General features: G+C 43.7%; 1 protein-coding gene across 1 annotated transcript in view; it reads left to right on the top strand.

Moving 5' to 3' along the window:
• The first annotated feature begins 9,958 nt into the window (after positions 1-9,958).
• Positions 9,959-22,188, top strand: part of radx (RPA1 related single stranded DNA binding protein) — a 77,594-nt gene continuing 65,364 nt past the window's right edge. Inside the window, exons 1-2 of the mRNA XM_060832028.1 lie at positions 9,959-10,125; positions 15,100-15,742. Coding sequence (XP_060688011.1) covers positions 15,103-15,742 — 640 coding nt within the window. The 5' untranslated portion in view covers positions 9,959-10,125; positions 15,100-15,102. The remainder of the gene's footprint in view (positions 10,126-15,099; positions 15,743-22,188) is intronic.

Here is a 22,188-nt window from a genome sequence, read left to right on the forward strand (position 1 = left end):
AGACCACAATGTTTATTTCACCCTTTCACAGAGTGACATCAATTCTAACAGGAAAAGGCGGATGGTAGTATAATACCGAATGGTTTCCTGTTTCAGTTCTGCTGTGCTGGACATGCTGTGGGGGAAGTGTCAGAGATCCCATCCAACGTCTTTTTCACACATGGCATTTTGGTAAATGACAAGTTGTCAAATATATTAAATAGGTTAAGTTAAATAAACAAAACATTCCAGAGATGGCTTTATTCAGCAACTGTGAATCAGTCAAGACATTTTGTTCTTATAATTCTGACGAGAACAAACACACAAGTGGTTAAAACAAAAGGGAGGACACACAGGTGTGTGACCAAGAAAAAGGAAACTTGCTGCAAAGACCACGTTACTAAAGGGAGGGAATAATGGAGCGTAATAATGAGAATGACTTGAATACTGGAGTCTGTTTATCTAAATCTAATCTAAATTGCCCTTGGGATCTGCCTCAATGCTTCTGATTGAGATTTGCATATTATTTAATTTAATATTCCCATGAATGTGCAGCTGTCTCAAGCTGCAGATCTTTTGTTGGAATTTACCACCTTTAAGGCGAACATACTAAGAACAAATCAGCCCAATTCTCACAAGCTGTAGAGAAAGAGAAAGAGACAAAAACAGAGAGAGACATGAGTTACCAGGGATACTGTGTTACATATGGTGCACTTGATGTGATTGGCATGTGTTTGATTTCCTAGTTTGAGTGTTGCACTCACATTGTAATGGGATTTGAGGATATTAAGCAAATACTTGAATTGCTTCTTCAAGAAACAAATTGTTGATTCAAGTCATCAAATTCTCCCAAAATCTGTTATGTTAAAATACTTCGTATGTACACATTTCTGAAGGCTTCTTCCTGCAAAGCCACACCCGAAGCTAAGTATGTTTATCATACATTTAACTTTGAACAAGTTGACCCAGTTTCTAGTTATTCTTATTTCATTCTTGTCAGATGTTTCCATTGTGTTTTAACCCTTCTTGCACTGCCTGTAGCTCGATACTGAACCTCTGCGGGACTGTCCTGCAGATTAGAATGGTGTAAGAACTCAGTGAAATGAGAGTTTCCAGTGCCAGGCTGAAATTGGTTGAGCATTCTTAAAAAGTAAAGTCCTTTAGTAACAGGAGCACATTCCTCATGACTGCAGAGAACAACATATTGTAACTGGGATTCTCTGATGGGAGTTTTCTGTGCTAACTCAGATAAATGGTGGTCTTGTCAATAATAAAACAGAAATTTCTGGAAAAGCTTAGCAGGTCTGTGGAGAGAAATCAGAGTTAACATTTCAGGAAGGGTCACTAGGTCCAAAAAGTTAACTCGGATTTCTCTCCATAGATGCTGCCAGACCAGCTGTGCTCTTCCAGCAATTTCTGTTTTAGTTTCTCATTTACAATATCCGCAGTTCTTATGGTTTTTGTTCAGTCTCACCAGTAATGTCGGATTGCCAAAATTTGATTCAAATAACATCACGTCCAGTTCACTGCACGCAACCTGGTTTATTTTCCTATGTGATTCTCATTTACCCCTATTTCTGTCCATTGCTTTTTACCCCATTTTCCCTCAGCACTAATCCTTTTTTCTCATCTTTCACCTCTTCTCCTACCCATCCCCTCATCCTGCGACAGCCCTGTCACAACAACACTCAGGGCTTTGCTCCAGTTCACACTGCCCCTGATCTCCCATTTTATATAAAGCTTTCGTTCTTTATACTGCCTGCCCCCTTCACCACGCTTTCAGTGAAGATGGATCCCCAGCTTCATGGCATTTTCAATCTCCAGGACTTGCCATAGAATTCTCTTTCACCCAAAACCTCCTTCTGGTTAATGCTGAATTCCCAAATCGAGATGAGATTTCCACTGCACCATACCCACAGGATCAGCCTCCCAATGCTACCCAAGCCACATGGTTATCCTGAGTCCCTAGCTCACATTATGTCGTGGCTGCTGACATCAAAATTGCAAAATAAAAATGAACATTGTTGGAGAAACTCAGCAGATCTGGCAGCATCTGTGCAGAGAAGGAGAGGGAGAGAGACAAGAGTAAATACTTTAAGTCCATTAATGTGGGTAAGAATCGCTCAAAACGTTTAGTGTTTCTCTCTGCACAGATGCTGCTGAGCTTCTCCAGCAGTTTGTTTTTATTTCAGATCTCCAGCATTCACAGTATTTTGACTTAGCCCATTATGAAATTTCACCCTACAATGTTCCTATGCATGCTGTAGGCAAGTGGTAGAATGAACTCTGTAATGAATATGCAATAAAGCCAGCAGTGTACTCTTTCCACAGATACGTGGGATCATGAAATTCAACCTGTTAGCCCCACTAATGCTATCACAATACTGTAATAAAAAGGCAATTTAACTTATTTAATTGACAGCCCTGATTACAAAGGTTGAACAACATATCCTCCAACACAGTGTGACAATCCCATTTAAAGTGATCCAAGATGTGCAAAAAGTACTTTGTATTCTCAATGTATATTCATCTTGAATGTGACTGCTTTTTGTTATTTTTGTGAACAAAATTACTTGAATAAACATGAATCAGATATATTTAATGAAGCTGATTTTGTGTCAATGTTGGCAGTTTTAAAATGGTGACGATATGGATTTTCAGCAAGAGTACTTTCATTCTTCATAGCAAGCGTCTCCAGAAGTTTGAAGCCGTGTTCTATATCAAAAAGCAAGTCAAATTAATAGGGCTTCGATGTAACTTGGTACTGGAATTGTGTTTCATTTTATTTCCCCTATCATCCTTATTTGAGAGCATCTCCATTGTTGCCACCCACTTTAATAGTGCTGTTAAGAAGGCGTACAGTGTGTTAGGTTTCATTGGTAGAGGGATTGAGTTCCAGAGCCGCATTATCATACTGCAACTACAAAATGCTAGTGCGGCCTCATTTGGAATATTGTGTACAGTTCTGGTTGCCCCATTGCAGGAAGGATGTGGAAGCATTGGAAAAGGTGCAGAGGAGATTTACCAGGATGTTGCCTGATCTGGAGGGAAGCTCTTATGAGGAAAGGCTGAGGGACTTAGGTCTGTTCTCATTGGAAAGAAGAAGGCTAAGATGGGATTTGATAGGGACATACACGATGATCAGAGGATTAGATAGGGTAGACAGTGAAAGTTTTTTTCCTAGGATGATGAAATCAGCTTGTACGAGGGGGCATAACTGCAAATTGAGGGGTAATAGATTTATGACAAATGTCAGAGGCAGGTTCTTTACTCAGAGAGTGGTAAGGGCGTGGAATGCCCTGCCTGCCAATGTGGTCAATGCAACCACATTAGGGAGATTTAAACAATCCTTGGATAAGCACATGGATGATGATGGGACAGTGTAGGGGGATAAGGTTAGATTAGTTCACAGGAACATTAGGTGCAATGTCGAGGGTCAAAGGGCCTGTTCTGCACTGTATTGTTCTATGTTCTATGTTGATCATGATTACCATTGCGAATATGAGTCCCATCTCCCTGACCAATTTTCCACAGCAATTCAATCAAACACAACTTCTCAGAAAAGTTTGATCCTGAGACTTCATGCCTCCTCTCAGGCCCAGGTGCTATATTTTGTTTTTTGCTTTTTTAAATACCTTTGTGAAGCTCCGCAGGATGTTTATTACATTCAAATTGTTATATAAATGCAAGCTGTTGTTGGTAAAGGCCATTTGAAGGTTCATCGCTGTTTGCACATTGGATTCTAATATTGGAAAACTATTGCTGCATTTAGAGAATTTGACAGGATAATAGTTTTACTGAACGGACAAGTCTGTGGTTACTTGTGAAGTTAATTGCCCTTACACGACTGATGCACAGCATGATGGGGGTAACTCGTAATAGTATATAGCGTGTGTATATGCTTAGCATAGACCTTTATACTGAAATGGTATAGAACTGAATGTACATGCAGTGTCATTTTAAGTGAGTTCTATCACAATAGAGGGCAGAATTTATTTCCCTCCCCATGGGCACATTTGGTGGCAATGGGGACATTTACTCAGGCAGGAGGATGGTGGGTGGGAGCACTTCCCACTTTTTTGCCTTCCCACCTGTCTTGAGTAGGAAAGCACATGGACAGCTGTCCCACCACCATATCGCCAAATGAAGCCCCTTCAATGGGCAATTAGGACCACATGCCACCAGCCCTGCTGATATTCAACTCAATGATGGGCTGGAGGACTCGCCATGTGCGGAGACTGAACAGCAAACCTGTGGGTGGCATTAAAGGGGGTTGCTCACTCACCTAGAATAACTGATCATGGAACCTAACATCAGGAAGAGGTGAGGGAAGACACAGAGAATTACTATCCCTCATTTATCCTTGCAACAACCCATCCTGCCCTCACGTACCTGTGGCCTAGCTGGGCCCAATGATAATCCTGAGTCATGGGTTGATGTTCTATGGATAGCAGCTCCCATCTCTTCATTGAAGATATTGAGCAAGACTTACTTTGTCAAACTTCTTCCTGATTTTGAAACCCTTTTTAAAATTTGCCCTGAACCTCCTCTGTGCCAAGAACCACCCTAACATCTCCCATCCCTCCACATACTGAATTGTTTCAACTTTGACCAAGTGACATAAGGTAATTAGATATAGACCATCACCATGTTAATGTGTCAGAGGCAATTCAGAGAGGTTTTCAAGATTAATATCTAAAATTAGCAGATTACCATATGAGGAAAGGTTAGACCTGTGTCCTCTGTGGTTGAAAAGAGCCAGATTGTCTAGGTTGGTGGTTCAGTGGTTAGCACTGCTATCTCACAGTGCCAGAGACCTGGGTTCAACTCCAGCCTCAGGTGACTAAATGTGTGAAATTTGCACATTCTCTCTGTGTTCATGTGGGTGTTCTGGTTTCCTTCATTTTTAAACTGTACCCTGTAGTTCTAAATTGGCTCATGAGTAATGCCTCCACCTTGTCACACCCCCTCAGAACCTTATATCAACCTAAATTTCAGTAAGAACAATTCTCATTTGTCTCAACTCCAATCTTGCCTCAGAAACAACCCCTTCATCCCAGGGGTGAACCTGGCAAAATTTCACTGAACTGTCTTCAGTGGAAGCATACCCCTCCTCATGTAAAGAGACAAAAACTATGGCCACTATCCAACTGTGTGTGGACTAAAGTGATGGGCGGTAGGAATTGTGATGCACAGTAGGAGAAAGTCACAACCCTTGCAGCTGATGAACAATCTTCTACTGTCTTCCACCCTCATCTGTTGGGCAGAACTTATAAAGATTTGAGTCCTCATATGAACAGATTCAAGAACAGCTTCTTCAGACTTTTGAACAGACCTCTCAAATGGTAATTTTGATCTCTGTCTTTCTGTTTCTGCATCTCCTCTGTGGCTGTAACACTCTATTCTATTATCCTGATGCACTTTGTATGATGCGACCTGCCTACAGAGCATGCAAAACAACACTTCTCAATGTATCTCAGTACATGTGACAACAATAAATCAAACTCAAATCCTGCAGTTCTCACTTTCTTCAAATCCTGGAATGTCAAGAGCGCACTGGTGGACACTAATAGGATTGTAACCAATGAAAACCCAATATGTCCCAGAGGGAGGCAAGTCACTGATAACAGACAGGGATTATTTGGCCATTCTAGGCTGGGTGAGGCATGGTGGGAGATGGGTTTGGAGAGCAGGCAGAATGGGGCATATGTCTTGGGGAATGGGGCTGCCTCAATGCTAAAACACATAAATAGTACCCCTTTTTTAAAAAGTGGTTTGCCCACGCCAAATGTATTATGGTGTGGGCAGGATACTATTAACAAGCTGAATGGACGTGGAAAAATTGACTTAAATATGGCAGGTGGACAGCTGATTTCAGGGTCCAACAATCTGTCCTGGTCACCTATGTCAATGCAACAGACAAGCACAACAATGTCTCTACTTCCTTGTGATGCGAAGGAAATTTAGCATGTCCACAAGGCCTCTGACCAATATCTATAGATGCATCATAGATATCATTCGATCTGGATGCATCACAGCTTGGTTTGGTAACTGCGCTTCCTAAGAATGCAAGAAACTACAGAGAGTCATGCACACACCAGTCCATCATGCAAGCCAGCCTTCCATTCATTGACTCTGTCTATACTTACCACTGCCTCGGGAAAGCAATGAACATAATCAAAGACCTCTCACACCCTATAGTACTCTCTTCCACCCTCTTCCATTGGGCAGAAGATATAAAAGTTTGTATACACGTGTGGATAGATTCAAGAATAGCTGTTATCAGACTTCTGAATGTACCTATCAAATGTTAATGTTGATCTGTCTCTCTCTGCCCCTTCTCTGTGGCTGTAACCTTGTATTCTGCACTCTGTTCTGCTTCTCAGGTGCATTTTATATGGTACAATCTGCCTGTATAATCATGCAAAACAAGACTATCTTGGTACCTGTGACAACAATAAATCAATCCATCTAGTGCATTACAGTGGTTACCTCAATGGACAGTGGGAAGATATTGGGCTGGTTACCTAGACTATTATAAGTGCTACACCCGCCAAAAAACACACCAGTTGTGAGCATTCCAATACAATTCTGAGGAGGAAAGATCCAGCTGCTCAGAACTTCAGCATTTAACTGATTTGCTCCACCTATTTACGCTGAGTTCTTCCTGGGATTGGCCAAACTGGGACAAACACTAGAGCTGTTTTGAGAATTGTCCCTTTAACCCTCCATCCTCAGCTGCTCTGACCTTATTCTGTCACGTGGGGAGCTCACTAAAATTTCCGTGGATTCTGTTTGTTTATTTCACATCCTTTTGACAGAGGAGCAGGGGTTAAGGTTGGTCATCACCATGTTGGAGTGTTCACAGATGGCAGTCAAAGCTGCAGATGATGCAGAGGAAGCTAACTGCAATTACAAATATAATGATAGGATAGAGGGACATGGGAGGTGTTGAACAGGAAATGTGTGAGTGCTTTGATCCTTTTGGGATGAGTGATTAATTTCCAGTTGTCAGTTTGTGTGTCCTCAGATAGGGAAATCAGCCATTCTTACCTGGTCTGGCCCACACATGACTTGGAGAAATACATATGACTCTTCACTCCTGGTTAATACGGCCCTGTAACAGAAACACTGTTGCAGTCCAACACAATTGGAAGGCAGTTACTTCCATCACCTTCTTGAGGGCAATTTGAGCTAGGCAATAAATGCTGGTTTTCTTCTGTCTTACAGTGTTTGTCTGAGATTAATAAAATTCTGAAGCTGAGAAGTATCTGAGACTTTCAGCACGGGGGTCAACTGCAACCACAGACTTCACCAATACTGTGGTCCTGAAAAATATGAATTTCACACTTCTTAGGTTAGAAGTTAGAATACAGGAGTGAGAGTAGACCTTTCCACCCTTTGAACCTGCTCCAACATTCTAAATTATCGTGGTTGATTATATAACTCAGTACCCTGTTCTCACTTGCTCCTTAGATCTCTTTAGTCCTAAGGTTAATACCTAGTACATAGAACAATACAGCACAGAACAGGCCCTTCGGCCCACGATGTTGTGCCGAACATTTGTCCTAGCTTGAGCACCTATCCATGTACCTATCCAATTACCGCTTAAATGCCACCAATGATTCTGACTCTGCCACTCCCACAGGCAGCACATTCCATGCCCCCACCACTCTCTGGGTAAAGAACCTACCCCTAACATCCCCCCTATACCTTCGACCCTTCACGTTAAATTTATGTCCCCTTGTAACACTCTGTTGTACCCGGGGAAAAATACTCTGACTGTCTACTCTATCTATTCTCCTGGTCATCTTATAAACCTCGTCACCCCTCATCCTTCCAATGAGAAAAGGCCTATCACTCTCAAACTATCCTAGTACGACCTATTCTCCATTCCGGGCAACATCCTGGTAAATCTCCTCTGCAGCCTCTCCAAAGCTTCCACATCTTTCCTAAAGTGAGGCGACCAGAACTGCACACAGTACTCCAAAACCAAGGTCCTGTACAGCTGCAACATCACTTCACGACTCTTGAATTCAATCCCTCTGCTAATGAACGCTAATACACCATAGGCCTTCTTACAAGCTCTATCCACCTGAGTGGCAACTTTCAAAGAGCTATGAACATAGACCCCAAGATCCCTCTGCTCCTCCACCTTACTAATATCCCTACCTTTAACCCTGTATTCCGCATTCTTATTTCTCCTTCCAAAACGGACAACCTCACATTTGACAGGGTTGAACTCCATCTGTCACTCCTCAGCCCAGCTCTGCATCATATCTAAGTCCTTTTGCAGCTGACAACAGCCCTCCTCACTATCCACAACTCCACCAATCTTCGTATCATCTGCAAATTTACTGACCCACCCTTTGACTCCCTCTTCCAAGTCATTAATAAAAATTACAAACAGCAGAGGACCCAGAACTGACCCCTGCGGAGCTTCACTTGTAACTGATACCTACATCTTTCTAAAAGGCCTTTAAACTGTGACCCCTAGTTCTGGATTCCCCTCCCATTGGAACATTCTCCTGTGTTTACCCTGTCTAGTCTCGTGAGAATTTTATAAGTTTCTATAAGATGGGGTGACTCAGTGGTTAGCACTGCTGCCTCACTGCACCGGGGCCTGGGTTCAACTCCAGCCTCAGGCGCCTGTCTGTGTGGTGTTTGCACATTGTCTGCTTGGAATTTCTCCAGGTGCTCTGGTTTCTTCCCCCAATCCAAAGATGTGCAGGTTAGGTAGATTGACCATGCTAAATTGTCCGTATTATCCAGGGATGTGCAGGCTTGGTGGATTAGCCAAGAGAAATGCAAGGTTACAAGGAAGGGTGCGTCTGGCTGAGTTCTGAAGAAGGGTCACTGGACCTGAAATGTTAACTCTGATGCTCCCAGACCTGCTGAGCCTTTTCCAGCAATTTTTATTTTTGGGTCTGGGTGGGATGCTCTTCAGAGGGTCAGTGTGAACTTGATGGGTCAAATGGCCTGTCCCTATACTGCAGGGATTCTATGAGATTCCCTCTCATTCTTCTAAACACTAGTGAATTTAGTCAGAACCAAACCAGTCTTTCCTGCTAAATCTTTTCTTTTGTGCTCCCCCAACAGCCATAACATCCTTCCTCAGAGAAACCAAAATTGCACACGTTATTCCGGGTGTGGCCCTGTCCAGATGCAGAAAGACATCCCTGCACCAATGGTATATTCGTAAGTGATACAAAATTAAAAATCACACAACACCAGGTTATATTCCAATAGTTTGTGAGAAGATTTGTAGCTCGGGTGCTCGTTGTTGTGGTTTTGTTCGCCGAGCTGGAAGTTTTTGTTGCAAACATTTCGTCCCCTTTCTAGGTGACATATTCAGTGCATGGGAGCCTCCTGTATAGTCCAACAGGTTTATTTGGAAGCACTAGCTTTTGGAGCGCTGCTCTTTCATCAGGTGGTTGCAGAGTAAGTCATACTCCACACCACAGTCCAACACCAGCGCCTCCAATTCGTAAGTGATGGGAGATTAGGTATACCTGTATACATCCACGAAAGTGTCTTCAGTCATGCAAATCTCGAAAAAGTTGGGCTCAAGTTCCCTTTGGGAGTTTTAACCAGTTTTTCATGTGGCATAATTCAGTGCAGAATTGACCCTTTGTCCTCAGAGAATAATCAATTCATTCAATTAATAGAAAACTGAAGTATGAACTGAACCTCAATACCTTTATCCCGGGCAGCGCTGAACCCGAGCCTGGCATTGCTGCATGGAAACAAGTTGTTACATTTTAAAATGATGAACATTGTAACCGATAAGGTACCCACTGTATCAGTCTGGAACCTCATCATTCATTCAGACAATTAGATAGACGATTAGTAGATTTCCAATAATAATTGCCGACACTTTCTAAGCTCCGCTTGCCCTTTAAGGGATGGTCCCTTTAATATCCCCGCCCTCAGTTTGTTACGTTCCAGTTCTCAGTGATTTTGAAACATGCAATGGAGGACAGCCATTGGCTCAGGCTCTGTCCTCTCAGGCAGTTTCGTTGGTATAGGTTCCACTGTCAGTTCCGCCATTCTGTCAAAAACAAATCCAGCGACTGAGAGCGTCATTCCATGAAGACAGCCACAAGATTCAATGTTGGAATTGTTTAGGAACTGTCACAGCACATTGTGAGTTTCAGTTTCATTTCTAGTCCTGCTGCGTGCATGAGTTAAGGTAGCGTTTTTACTGTTCATCAAATTTGACATCACCATTTCCAGTATAGCTGATTGTGGGACCGTAACATTTCCAATATTACTGAGTCCCTAAACAATTTTAATATGATCAGTTCGAGTGATATCTCCAACATCACTGTGAGATACAGTAACATTTCCAGGATTGTTCAGTGTGAGTTTAAGTAACATTTCCAAAATTACTCAGTGTCAGTTGAGGTATGCAAAGAAGCAAGGTAATTAGGAACAGGAGTAGGCTATTCGTCCTTGGAGCTCCCCTCCAACATTCACTAAGATTATGGTTGATCACCCAACTCAGTACTCTGTTCCCAGGTTCTCCCCAAATCCTTTGATCCCTTTCGATCTAAGATTGATCTATAACCCCTTCTTGAAAATATTCAATGTTTTGGACTCGCCTGCTTCCTGTGGTAGTGAATTTCTCAGCTTCGCCACTCTGGAGGTGAAGACTTTTCTCCTCATCTCTGTCCTAAACGTTTTACCCCTCATCCTTAATTTATGACCTCTGGGTCTGGGCTCACTCATCATTGGGAAGATCCTACCTCTATCTAACCTCTCTAGTCCTGTTAGAATACTATAGGCTTCGATGAGATCCACCTCTCTTTCCCCCCCCCCCCCCCCAATTCTTTTTAATTCCAGTGAATATAATCCTAACCAATTTAATCTCTCCTCATCCTGCCATCCCAGGAAGTAATTTGGTAAACTTTCACTGCACTCCCTCTATAGCAAGAATATACTTCCTCTGATAAGGAGATCAAAATTGCACACAATATTCCAGGTGTGGTCTTACCAATGCTCTGTATAATTGCATGGGACATCCTTGTTCCTTTACTTGTATTCTGTCAGTATGAAGGCCTTCTTTATTGCCCACTGCAACCATACACTTACTTTCAGTGACTGGTGCAGGAGGACACCTAGGTCTCGTGAGAAATGAGTTTAGCCAACCCTGCTTTCAAGCCCTCAAACATGTTTATTTAAATTGTTAAATTGTAAAAAGTAATTTGGACCGATCCGTCCCTCCATCAAACTGATTGTATTTTACAATCATGATTTAGCTGCTGTTACCTTGGGGCACCTTCATTAATCCTGTCTCATTGCACGATATCAGATCGACTACAACCTTCTCTTTGGCTCCAAAACAAACCATTCTAAGAAACTGTCTGGAAAACATCCTATGAACTCCTCATCTTGGTTCCCTTTGTCCATCTCACTTTTCTGGTTAATGTGTAGATGAAAATCTCTTATGAATAGCAACTTCTTCCTTTATTGCTGCACTCTATCATGTGGTTAGTGAAGGGGTGCCTATAAACTACAAGCACAAGTAAGTTTTTGCCTTTGAAATGGCTCATTGCTATGCAAACTGTTTCAACATTCTAGTTTCCAAATTTAAGCATGACCTTAGGTTGCCCTCTCTGTTGTGTTAATACTAACTGTCAAAGTCACCCCTCCTCCTTTTCCTATCCTTTTGAAATATCTCGTGTCCTTCGAGATTCAAATCCCAAACCTGTGTCATCTTGCAGCCACATCTTTATTTGGTTACTGGATGGGACTTATTTATTTTTCAGTTCATCTCTTTTCTTTTGATATGACATGCATTCAGATACTTTTTTTTGTAAATTCTCACTTTACCTATTGGTTGGCACTTAGAAAAGCATAGAGAATATGCATCTATCATAGATGTTTATCATTTGTCATGTTAATACCTTTCATTTTGGCCTTGTCTCTACTCACTAACTTACCACCTCTTTCGAATTTGATCCCTTGCCTCACTATTCAGTTTAAAATCCTCTCTACTTCCTTAGTTCTGCAGTTGGTACAAACATGGGTCCCAACACACTCCAGCTGGAGATTATACAAATCCCCCTTATCAGCAGTGTTGGTATCAGGGTCCCATGGACTGGAACCCACTTCTCCCACACTAGTCATTCAGCTACACCTTCATCCCTCTCACCTTGTTTACCCTCTTGCAATTTACACATGCTTCAGGCAGAGATTATGACCTTTGAGGTTCTGCTTCTTAAATGTGGCACCCAGCTCTTCATATGGACAATGCAGAACCTCTTTTGACCAGCCATGTAGCTGATACTCACATCGACCACAGCAATTGGATCCTTCCTGTCCCATTGTGAGTTCTTCTCCAGCTCAGCACAGTGGTCCCAAACCCTGGCAGTCTCAAAACTCTCCTTACTACCACTTCATTCCTCCTTGTTTTTCCTCCCCACTAAATGGCTTTCTGTACCATGGTGTCATAGTCATTTCGCTCATCCACTCTGCAGCCATCACTCTCACCCAGACAAGCTGCAAGAACCTCAAAGGTGTGAGACATTTGCAAGGACTGAGGCTCCTGCCCTCTGGGTTCCCATCCCTCCCTCTCTCACAGTTACACTCTCCTGTCCCTGAACACTAACTAAATCAGACATCAATTGAAAGTTGTGTGATTGCCTCCTACTACAAAGAATCCATGCAAAATTCCCCACCCTAACACATTGCAGTATCGGTAGTTCAGCCTCTGGATCATTAACTCTGAGCTGACACTGCTCACAGTTCAATCACTTATGGTAGACCACTGGACCAAACGCGCATCCAGGAGCTCCCACATACTGCAGCTGTGTCATATCGCACATCCAAAATGTGTTCTAATTAATGAGTCATAGAGTCATAGAGATGCACAGCATGGAAACAGACCCTTCAGTCCAACCCGTCCATGCTGACCAGATATCCCAACCCAAACTAGTCCCACCTGCCAGCACCCAGCCCATATCCCTCCAAACCCTTCCTATTCATATAACCATCTAGATGCCTTTTAAATGTAGTAATTGTACCAGCCTCCACCACTTCTTCTGGCAGTTCATTCCATACACATACCACCCTCTGCGTGAAAAAGTTGCCCCTTAAGCCTCTTTTATATCTTTCCCCTCTCACCCTAAACCTATGCCTTCCATTTCTGGACTCCTCCATCCCAGGGAAAATACTTTGTCTATTTATCCTATCCATGTCCCCATAATTTTGTAAACCTCTATAAGGTCACCCCTCCACCTCCGTGCTTCAGGGAAAACAGCTCCAGCCTGTTCGCCTCTCCCTATAGCTCAGATCCTCCAACCCTGGCAACATCCTTGTAACTCTTTTTCTGAACGCTTTTAAGTTTCACAACATCTTTCCAATAGGAAGGAGACCAGAATTGCATGCAGTATTCCAACAGTGGCCTAACCAATGTCCTGTACAGCCGCAACATGACCTCCCAACTCCCGTACTCAATACTCTGACCAATAATAGAAAGCATACCAAATGCCTTCTTCACTATCCTATCTTCTGTGACTCTACTTTCAAGGAGCTATGAACCTGCACTCCAAGGTCTCTTTGTTCAGCAACACTCTCTAGGACCTTACCATCAAGTGTATAAGTCCTGCTAAGATTTGCTTTCCCAAAATACAGCACCTCGCATTTATCTAAATTAAACTCCATCAGCCACTTCTCAACCCATTGGCCTATCTGGTCAAGATCCTGTTGTAATCTGAGGTAACCTTCTTTGCTGTACCTCCAATTTTGGTGTCATCTGCAAGCTTACTAACTTTACCTCTTATGCTCGCATCCAAATCATTTATGTAAATGACAAAAAGTAGAGGATCCAGCCCCAATCCTTATGGCACTCCACTGGTCACAGGCCTCCAGTCTGAAAAACAACCTTCCACCACCACCCTCTGTCTTCTACCTTTGAGCCAGTTTTGTATCCACATGGCTAGTTCTCCCTGTATTCTGTGAGATGTAACCTTGCTAATCAGTCTCTCAATGGGAACCTTGTTGAATGCCTTATTGAAGTTCATATAGATCATATCTACTGCTCTGCCCTCATCAATCCTCATGTTACTTTTTCAAAAAACTCAATCAAGTTTGTGAGACATGATTTCCCACGCACAAAGCCATGTTGATTATCCCTAATCGGTCATTGCCTTTCCAAATACTTGTACATCCTGTCCCTCAGGATTCCCTCCAACAACTTGTGCACCACCGACGTCAGGCTCACCGGCCTATAGTCCCTGGCTTGTCCTTACTACCCTTCTTAAAGAGTGGCACCACGTTAGCCAACCTCCAGTCTTCTGGCACCTCACCTGTGACTATCGATGATACAAATATCTCAGCAAGAGGCCCATCTATCGCTTCTCTAGCTTCCCACAGAGTTAAATGGCTTAATCATTTTATTCAACTTTCTCTTGACTTATATTTTAATATAACTTTTGAACATTCCCACTCGTTGCCATATTACATTGAATATTAGGAATGGAATAAACCTTAAGCACTAGATACCCATTTAATAACTAAATTTTCTTCTCGTGGCAGGGGTGGAACCAATTCCTGCAATCTCAAAAAAATTAAAAAGAGTAAATTCAATGAATAATCTCTGCTGTCCCTGCCCCTGCCCCTTCCTTCTTTGGTCCCCTAACTCCAGCGCACACTTATTTTCAGTTGCACTCAAGTGTTAAGTTGTACTAATTTAGCTAGTTTCATATGCTCCTAACAAAAAAAGGCTTGTCTGATCCACTTATAGAGGAACTGGTTTGAGCTGCTTCTTTAATTAAGCCCAACTACTATTCCAGTGGAGGCCTTGTTGAAAGTCCTCCTTAAGGTTGGGAAAGTCAAATTTTCAATTGAAAGTTTCACTTGAGGGCCAAATACAAACAAAATTAAATTTGTTCAGAAACAAAACATGCCATTCTAATCCTTAGTACAAGTTGCAGTAACATTTCCGACATGAGCTGCTGTAATTTGTCCGATGTCGATAATGTTTAGTGAGAGTTTCAGGAACAATTCCAACCCATTCCTCAGGTTTGGAGTTGCATTGTTTATTCCCTCCTGTTAAAATGTCACTGTTGGGTATGTAAGTTTGTTGATCTCTGGATGCTCTTGTGCTGTATTTAGGTGATGTTGGCTGAGTTGGGAGACAGTTCTACCCCCAGTGTTCGCTTCGAAGGTGGTGCAGAGGAAAGGGACAAATCTGCACTTGTCTCACTTCTGGAGCAGCTTACAACTTCCACCGCCTTGTATCCCGTATTTCCCGACACCTCCAAACTTCTGGTTGTTGTGAGCATCCAGCGATACCTGCGAGGCCCTGGGAATGAGGAGAGATCCCGATCGGCTTCCAGTTACCTTTTTGACGTGACAGTGACTGATGGGATTGCTCACGTGAAGTGTCACTTGGCTCCTGCCCTGAATTCCCTGGTTCACCGGAACTGTCTGAGAGCGGGCCGTGGAATCCACATCACCCGCTGCAACCTGGTGCAGGATGAGAAAAGGCTGAACCGGTGCTTCCTGCAGATTGAGGCACTGGAGCTGGCAGCTGCACAGTGCGATCCCAGTTTGAGTATCCCCTCTCTGAGCATCGAGCCCCTCCGCAGCCTGACGACGTCCCAGAGGGGAAGGGATCTTCTGAGGACTTTGCAGACAGAAACCCCCTTGAGAGTGGGACGGCTTCATTATTTACCCTTGTGGAATAACAATGACCCATGTGGCAGAGAATGGATTGGCTCCAAGACTCCACCATTTCTAAATGTCCCACTTGAAGGTGAGCTCACTTTCCATTTTACATTCCACCATATTGTCGAACATATTATTATGGTCACCTCAGTTAGTGCAGGAATTGAATCCACACTGTTGCATCACTCAGCAGTGCAAACCAACCATCCAGGCAACTGAGCTAACTGACCTATTGTTTTTTAATCAAGAAGTGAATGGGGATTTCTTATTTTTGGATGTTCTTCATCTGTGTGTGCTGTACACCAGGATTTGACAAAGTTGACTCTGCCAAGGTTTCACATTGACAGGTTGCTGTGTCTGTCACATGCAGTTGGTCAGCATTAGGGTGTGGGAAAGCTACATCCAGAAATACAGGGTGGTGGTGAGACTGCATCTTCTCTACTGCATACAATATTGGCCACTGTACTTATGAAAGGGTGTTAGTCTGATGGATGCATTGCCTTATGAAGAAATGCTAGACAGCCTGGGCATGTATCCTTTGGGATTTAGAAGATTCAGAGGTGACTTAGTTGAAACATAAATGTTCCTGAGGGAACCTGGCAGGGTGGATGTGGAAAGGATGTCTTCTCCGTGGTTGTGCCATGTGCATTTGTCCCACCTCCATGGGAGAGACAAACATGATGGACCCTACCTCCCGAAAGGTTTGTACAATGTGGGCTGGGGTTAATTTCCAACTGGGCTTCAGTTTGTCTGTCACTGGTCTGGTATGTAGTCAAATGGGAGATGATCTCACTGAAACATTTAAGATTCGAAAGGGCTTTCAGAGGGCAGGTGCTGGGGGAGGTTTTCTTTGACTGGGAAATCTAAAATTCGCAATCATAGACAACCTCTTATTCTGAGACTATCCAGATACAGAGGTGAACTATCTCTTCACTCAAACCATTGTGGGAATTTGAAATGTGCTGTCCCAAAGGGGTAAAGTGGAATGTTTGGAACCCTTGTTCAGAGATCAATAGATAATTGGTTAGTAAGGAAACCAAATCATCTGTGGATCGTGTAGGAAGGTGATGCTGCAGCAGATCAGACTGGAGGGAACGTAGGGTCTATTTAATACTTACCTTCTTAAATCTCTTTGGGGCCCCTTGACAGCTCCACATTAAATATTGACTAATGACAGCAAATTCCCGTTATCTGCTCACAAGCATCCGGAATTCTCATGTAACCAGCACCCAAGATTCCAAAGGTGAATCCCAAATGTTTGGGATTTGGATTTTTGTTTAAATTCACTCATGGGACATGGTTATCGCTGGCTGGGCAGCATTTATTGGCCATCTCTAGTTGCCCTTGGGAAGGTAGGAGTGAGCTGCCCTCCTGAACAAACCTGTTGGAATTCTTTGAAGAGGTGACAAGTAGGTTAGACCAGGGGACCCCAATGGATGTGGTCTATCTAGACTTCCAAAAGGCCTTTGATAAGGTGCCACACGAGAGGCTGCTGAGCATGGTGAGGGCCCATGGTGTTCAAGGTGAGCTCCTGGAATAGATTGAGGATTGGCTGTCTGACAGAAGACAGAGTTGGGATAAAAGGTTCTTTGTCGGAATGGCAGCCGGTGACGAGCGGTGTCCCACAGCTGTTCGCATTATATACTAATGATCTGGATGATGGGACTGGGGGCATTCTAGTGAAGTTTGCAGATGATACAAAGTTAGGTGGACAGGCAGGTAGTACTGAGGAAGTGGGGAGGCTACAGAAGGATCTAGACCGTTTGGGAGAGTGGTCCAGGAAATGGCTGATGGAATTCAACGTGAGCAAATGCGAGGACTTGCACTTTGGCAAAAAAAATAAAAGCATAGACTACTTTCTAAACGGTGAGAAAATTCGTAAAGCCAAAGTACAAAGGGATCTGGGAGTGCTAGTCGAGGAGTCTCTAAAGGTAAACATGCAGGTTGAGTCCGTGATTAAGAAAGCGAATGCAATGTTGTCACTTATCTCAAGAGGGTTGGAATATAAATGCACCGTTGTGCTACTGAGACTTTATAAAGCTCTGGTTAGGCCCCATTTGGAGTATTGTGTCCAGTTTTGGTCCCTACACCTCAGGAAGGACATACTGGCACTGGAACGTGTCCAGCGGAGATTCACACGGATGATCCCTGGAATGGTTGGTCTAACATATGAGGAATGGCTGAGGATCCTGGGATTGTATTCATTGGAGTTTAGAAGATTAAGGGGAGACTTAATAGAGACATCCAAGATAATACATGGCTTAGAAAGGGTGGATGCTAGGAAGTTTTTTCCGTTGGGCGAGGAGACTAGGACCCATGGACACAGCCTTAAAATTAGAGGGGGTAAATTCAGAACAGAAATGCGGAGACATTTCTTCAGCCAGAGAGTGGTGTGCCTGTGGAATTCATTGCCGCAGGGTGCAGTGGAGGCCGGGACGCTAAATGTCTTCAGGGCAGAGTCCGATAGATTCTTGTTGTCTCGAGGAATTAAGGGCTACGGGGAGAACGCTGGTAAGTAGAGTTGAAATGCCCATCAGCCATGATTGAATGGCGGAGTGGACTCGATGGGCTGAATGGCCTTACTTCCACTCCTATGTCTTATGGTCTTATGGTCTTATGAACCTCTATAGTCCATGTGCTGTACGTCGACCCACAATGCTCTTAGGAATGCAATTCTTAACCTTTGACCCAGTGATGCTGAAGGTATATTTCAGTGTAAGGATGGTGTTTGGCTTTGAGGGGAACTTGCAAATGGCGATGCTCCTATTTATCTACTATGCTTGTCCTGCTCAGTGAAAGTGGCCGTGGGTTTGGAAGGTGCTGTCTGAAGAAGTGGAGACTTTACTGGTATTGGCAATTGTAAGGGGATAATGAATTCTTTAAAGCTAGTTCAAGACTTGCCTTAAAGGACCAGAATTCTGGTATATATGAACGGTCCTAGCCACTCATTTTTGAGATGCACATTCACCTTGTCGCAGTGATAACACAGGTTCTTGAAGAGGTCACTCATATTTCTCACGCAGCTAACAATTCTCATCATTCCTTGTATGTGCTGGATACCAGGGTGAATTACAGTAAACAGGTATGTGGGCATTCTATATAGAGTGGGAGTGTAATTATTGTTTGGTGGTGGATGTTTACAGGGGATTCACTGTAAAAAGAGGCAAAGTTGAGTTTGAAGCTTGGAATGTATATATCAGTTTAAAGCGTATCCATTTAAACAATTGAAATTGTACCCTTTCAGCATTAACAGATATGATTAGATTAGATTAGATTACTTACAGTGTGGAAACAGGCCCTTCGGCCCAACAGGTCCACGCCGACGCGCAACCCACCCATACCCTCACATTTACCCCTTACCTAACACTACGGGCAATTTAGCATGGCCAATTCACCTGAACCGCACATCTTTGGACTGTGGGAAGAAACCGGAGCACCCGGAGGAAACCCACGCAGACACGGGGAGAACGTGCAAACTCCACATATGTTCAATCTAATAAAATGTTAGTATGTTCCTTTAAGTCCTATCTAGTGGTACAGGGCAGCAGATTTCCTTTGGAAGATGCAAGTTTGATTCTGCATCTAATTTTGGCTTTAAAGGCTTGAAATCTGTGTCATGAGCATTGTACAGCAATCTGTTTTAGACCAGATGCCTATTGGCGATGCTAGGGAGACATTGCTGCTGCTGTACATTGACAATAAAGAGAGGACAATGCCTCAAGCTGGGGCTAAGGGATGGCAATGGACACCTACATACTAACAGGAGTCAATGTACTCCAAGCCCAATTCTCTTAATAATTGCTCAGTTCAATTAAACTAGCAGATGATTGTGAGGTGGGCAAAGTTTTTGTGCCCTTAGTAAGGGAAACAAGCAGACTTGCAGGCTGCTGACTACAGTAGACAGTAACCTGCAAGCAGGCAAAAATGAGAACTGTAGATGATGGAGATCAGAGTCAAGATTAGAGTGGTGCTGGAAAAGCACAGCAGATCAGGCAGCATCTGTGGAGCAGAAAAAATCAACATTTTACACAAAAGCCCTTCATCGGGAATGAGAATGATTCCTGATGAAGGGCTTTTGCCTGAAACATTGAGTTTCCTGCTCCTGGGATGCTGCCTGACCTGCTGTGCTTTTCCAGCACCACTCTCACCTTGACAGTAATCTGCAAGCTTCAAGGGAACTCCAGAGGTTAATTCAGACCAATGATGTCCATCAAAAAAAGTTACTTTTGAATTGCTTCATCTGCAGAATGCCGGTGTATCTGACAAAATCACACGAACCTATATGATGGTAGTAGTGCTGCATTTTTTCAATATGGTATATAATGTCAGATTATTGTTTTACCTGTCTGCTTTAATCAGTCGTAAACATTAATGGGGCTAAGGGATGGCAATGGGCACCTACATACTAACAGAAGTCAATGTACTCAAAGCTCAATTCTCTTTATAATTGCTTAATAAAACACTAACCCTTATCATTCAATCGCTAACTGTTTTACATCACTGTTCAGAGTTGCGTATTTATCATGTGTATTTCCATGGATAAAAACTTGACAGAGTGTAATGTCTGGGCTCTCTGTCCTTACAGGCTGACTTTGTGGAGTAGGGTAGTCTGCCTTTCTCAGGTCCAGAGTGAGTGACCTTGCACTTTTTAAAATTTAACTCATGGGATGTAGGCAACGCTGGCTGGGCAGCATTAATGCCCACTTGTAGTTGACCTTGAGAAGGTGGGGGTGAACTGCCTTCTTGAACTGCTACAGTCCCTGTGGGGTGGGTTGACCCCAATGCCCTTAGGGAGGGAATTCTAGGATTTTGACCCAGTGACAGTGAAGGAGCAGCAATATATTTCCAATTCAGGATAGTGACTGGCTTGGAGAGGTACTTGCAGGTGGTGGTGTTCCCATGTATTTGCTGTCCTTGTCCTTCTGGATGGAAGTGATTGTGTGTTTGGAAGGTTCTGTCTGGGGATCTTCAGTGAACTTCAGCAGATACATCTTGTGGATAGTACACACTGTTGCTACTGAGCGTTCGAGACAGAGGGAGCTCAGAATATTCAAGAAAGTTTGTAGCTCAGGTTGTGGATGAGGATGTTGACTTGCTCAGAGTTGGTAAATTTGTTTGCAGACATTTCATCACCATTCTAGGTCACATCATCAGTATGCCTCCAGTGAAGCCTTGGTGTTCTGTCCCAGTTGCTATTTATATATGTGTGCTGCTGCTGAGATTGGTTGTGTCATTTCCGTTTTTGTCACTGGCTCTGTTTCTTAGTTGTTATATGGGGTCCAACTTGAAATGTTTGTTAATGGAGTTCCGGGTTGAATGCCTGGCTTCCAGGAGTTCCTGTGCACGTCTCTGTTTGGTCCTCTGATGGATATGTTGTCCTAGTCGTATTTGTGTCCTTCATTGTCTGTGTGTCTGTTCAAGTGGTAGCTGGTCATATCTCTTGGTGGCTAATTTCCTTCCTGTTTGCTCTATCTAGTGCTTTTGACTGTCTTTACACAGAATTTTGTGTATAACATTGGTTCTGTTGGTTGTGAGTCGAGAGTGTGGTGCTGGAAAAGTATAGCAGGTCAGGCAGCATCTGAGGAGCAGGAAAATCAATGTTTCAGGCGTAAGCCCTTCATCAGGAATGAGGCTTGTGGGCCAAGGGGGCTGAGAGATAAATGGGAGGGAGGTGGTACTGCAGAGAAGGTACCTGGGTATGTGATAGGTAGATGAAGTTGGAGGGAACGGTGATGGGTGAGAGAGGAGGTTGGAGTGGTTAGGTGGGAAGGAAGATGGACAGGTCAAGAGTGTGGTGCTGAGTTGGAGGCTTGGGACTGGGATAAGGTGGGGTTGGGGGGAAGGGGAAATGAGGAAACTGGTAAAATCCACATTAATTCTGTGTGGTTGCAGGGTCCCAAGACAGAAGATGTGTTCTTCATCCAGGTATCAGGTGGTTAGGGTTTGGCGAAGGAGGAGACGCAGGACTTATGTGTCCTTGGTGGAGTGAGAGGGGGAGTTGAAGTGTTCAGCCATGGGGCGGTGGGGTTGGTTGATGTGGATGTCCCAGAGATGTTCTTTGAAATGATCTGCAAGTTGGCATCCTGATTCCCTGATGCAGAAGAGACCACACCAGGTGCAGCGGATACAGTAGATGATGTGTATGGAGGTACAAGTAAATTTCTGATGGATGTGGAAGGATCCTTTGGGGCCTTGGATGGAGGTGAGGGGAGATATGAGTGCAGGTTTTGCACTCCTTGTACTGGCAGGGAAAGTGCTGGGAGTGGGATATGGCCTGGTAGGGGGGAGCGTGGATCTGATGAGGGAATCACAGAGGGAATGATGTCTCCGGAACGCTGACAGGGGTGCGGAGGAAAATGTATCCCTAGTTGTGAGGTCTGTTTGTAGGTGGCAGAATTGGTGATGCAATGTATTTGGAGATTGGTGGGATGGAAGGTGAGGACTGGCGGGGGGGGGGGTGCGTTTCTGTCTTTGTTGCGATTGGAGTGGTGAAGGTGTGGAAGTGGAGGAGATACCCTGGAAGGTTCTGTTGGC

Source organism: Hemiscyllium ocellatum, chromosome 11 (assembly GCF_020745735.1).
Source record: "Hemiscyllium ocellatum isolate sHemOce1 chromosome 11, sHemOce1.pat.X.cur, whole genome shotgun sequence".
Taxonomy (NCBI): Eukaryota; Metazoa; Chordata; class Chondrichthyes; order Orectolobiformes; family Hemiscylliidae; genus Hemiscyllium; species Hemiscyllium ocellatum.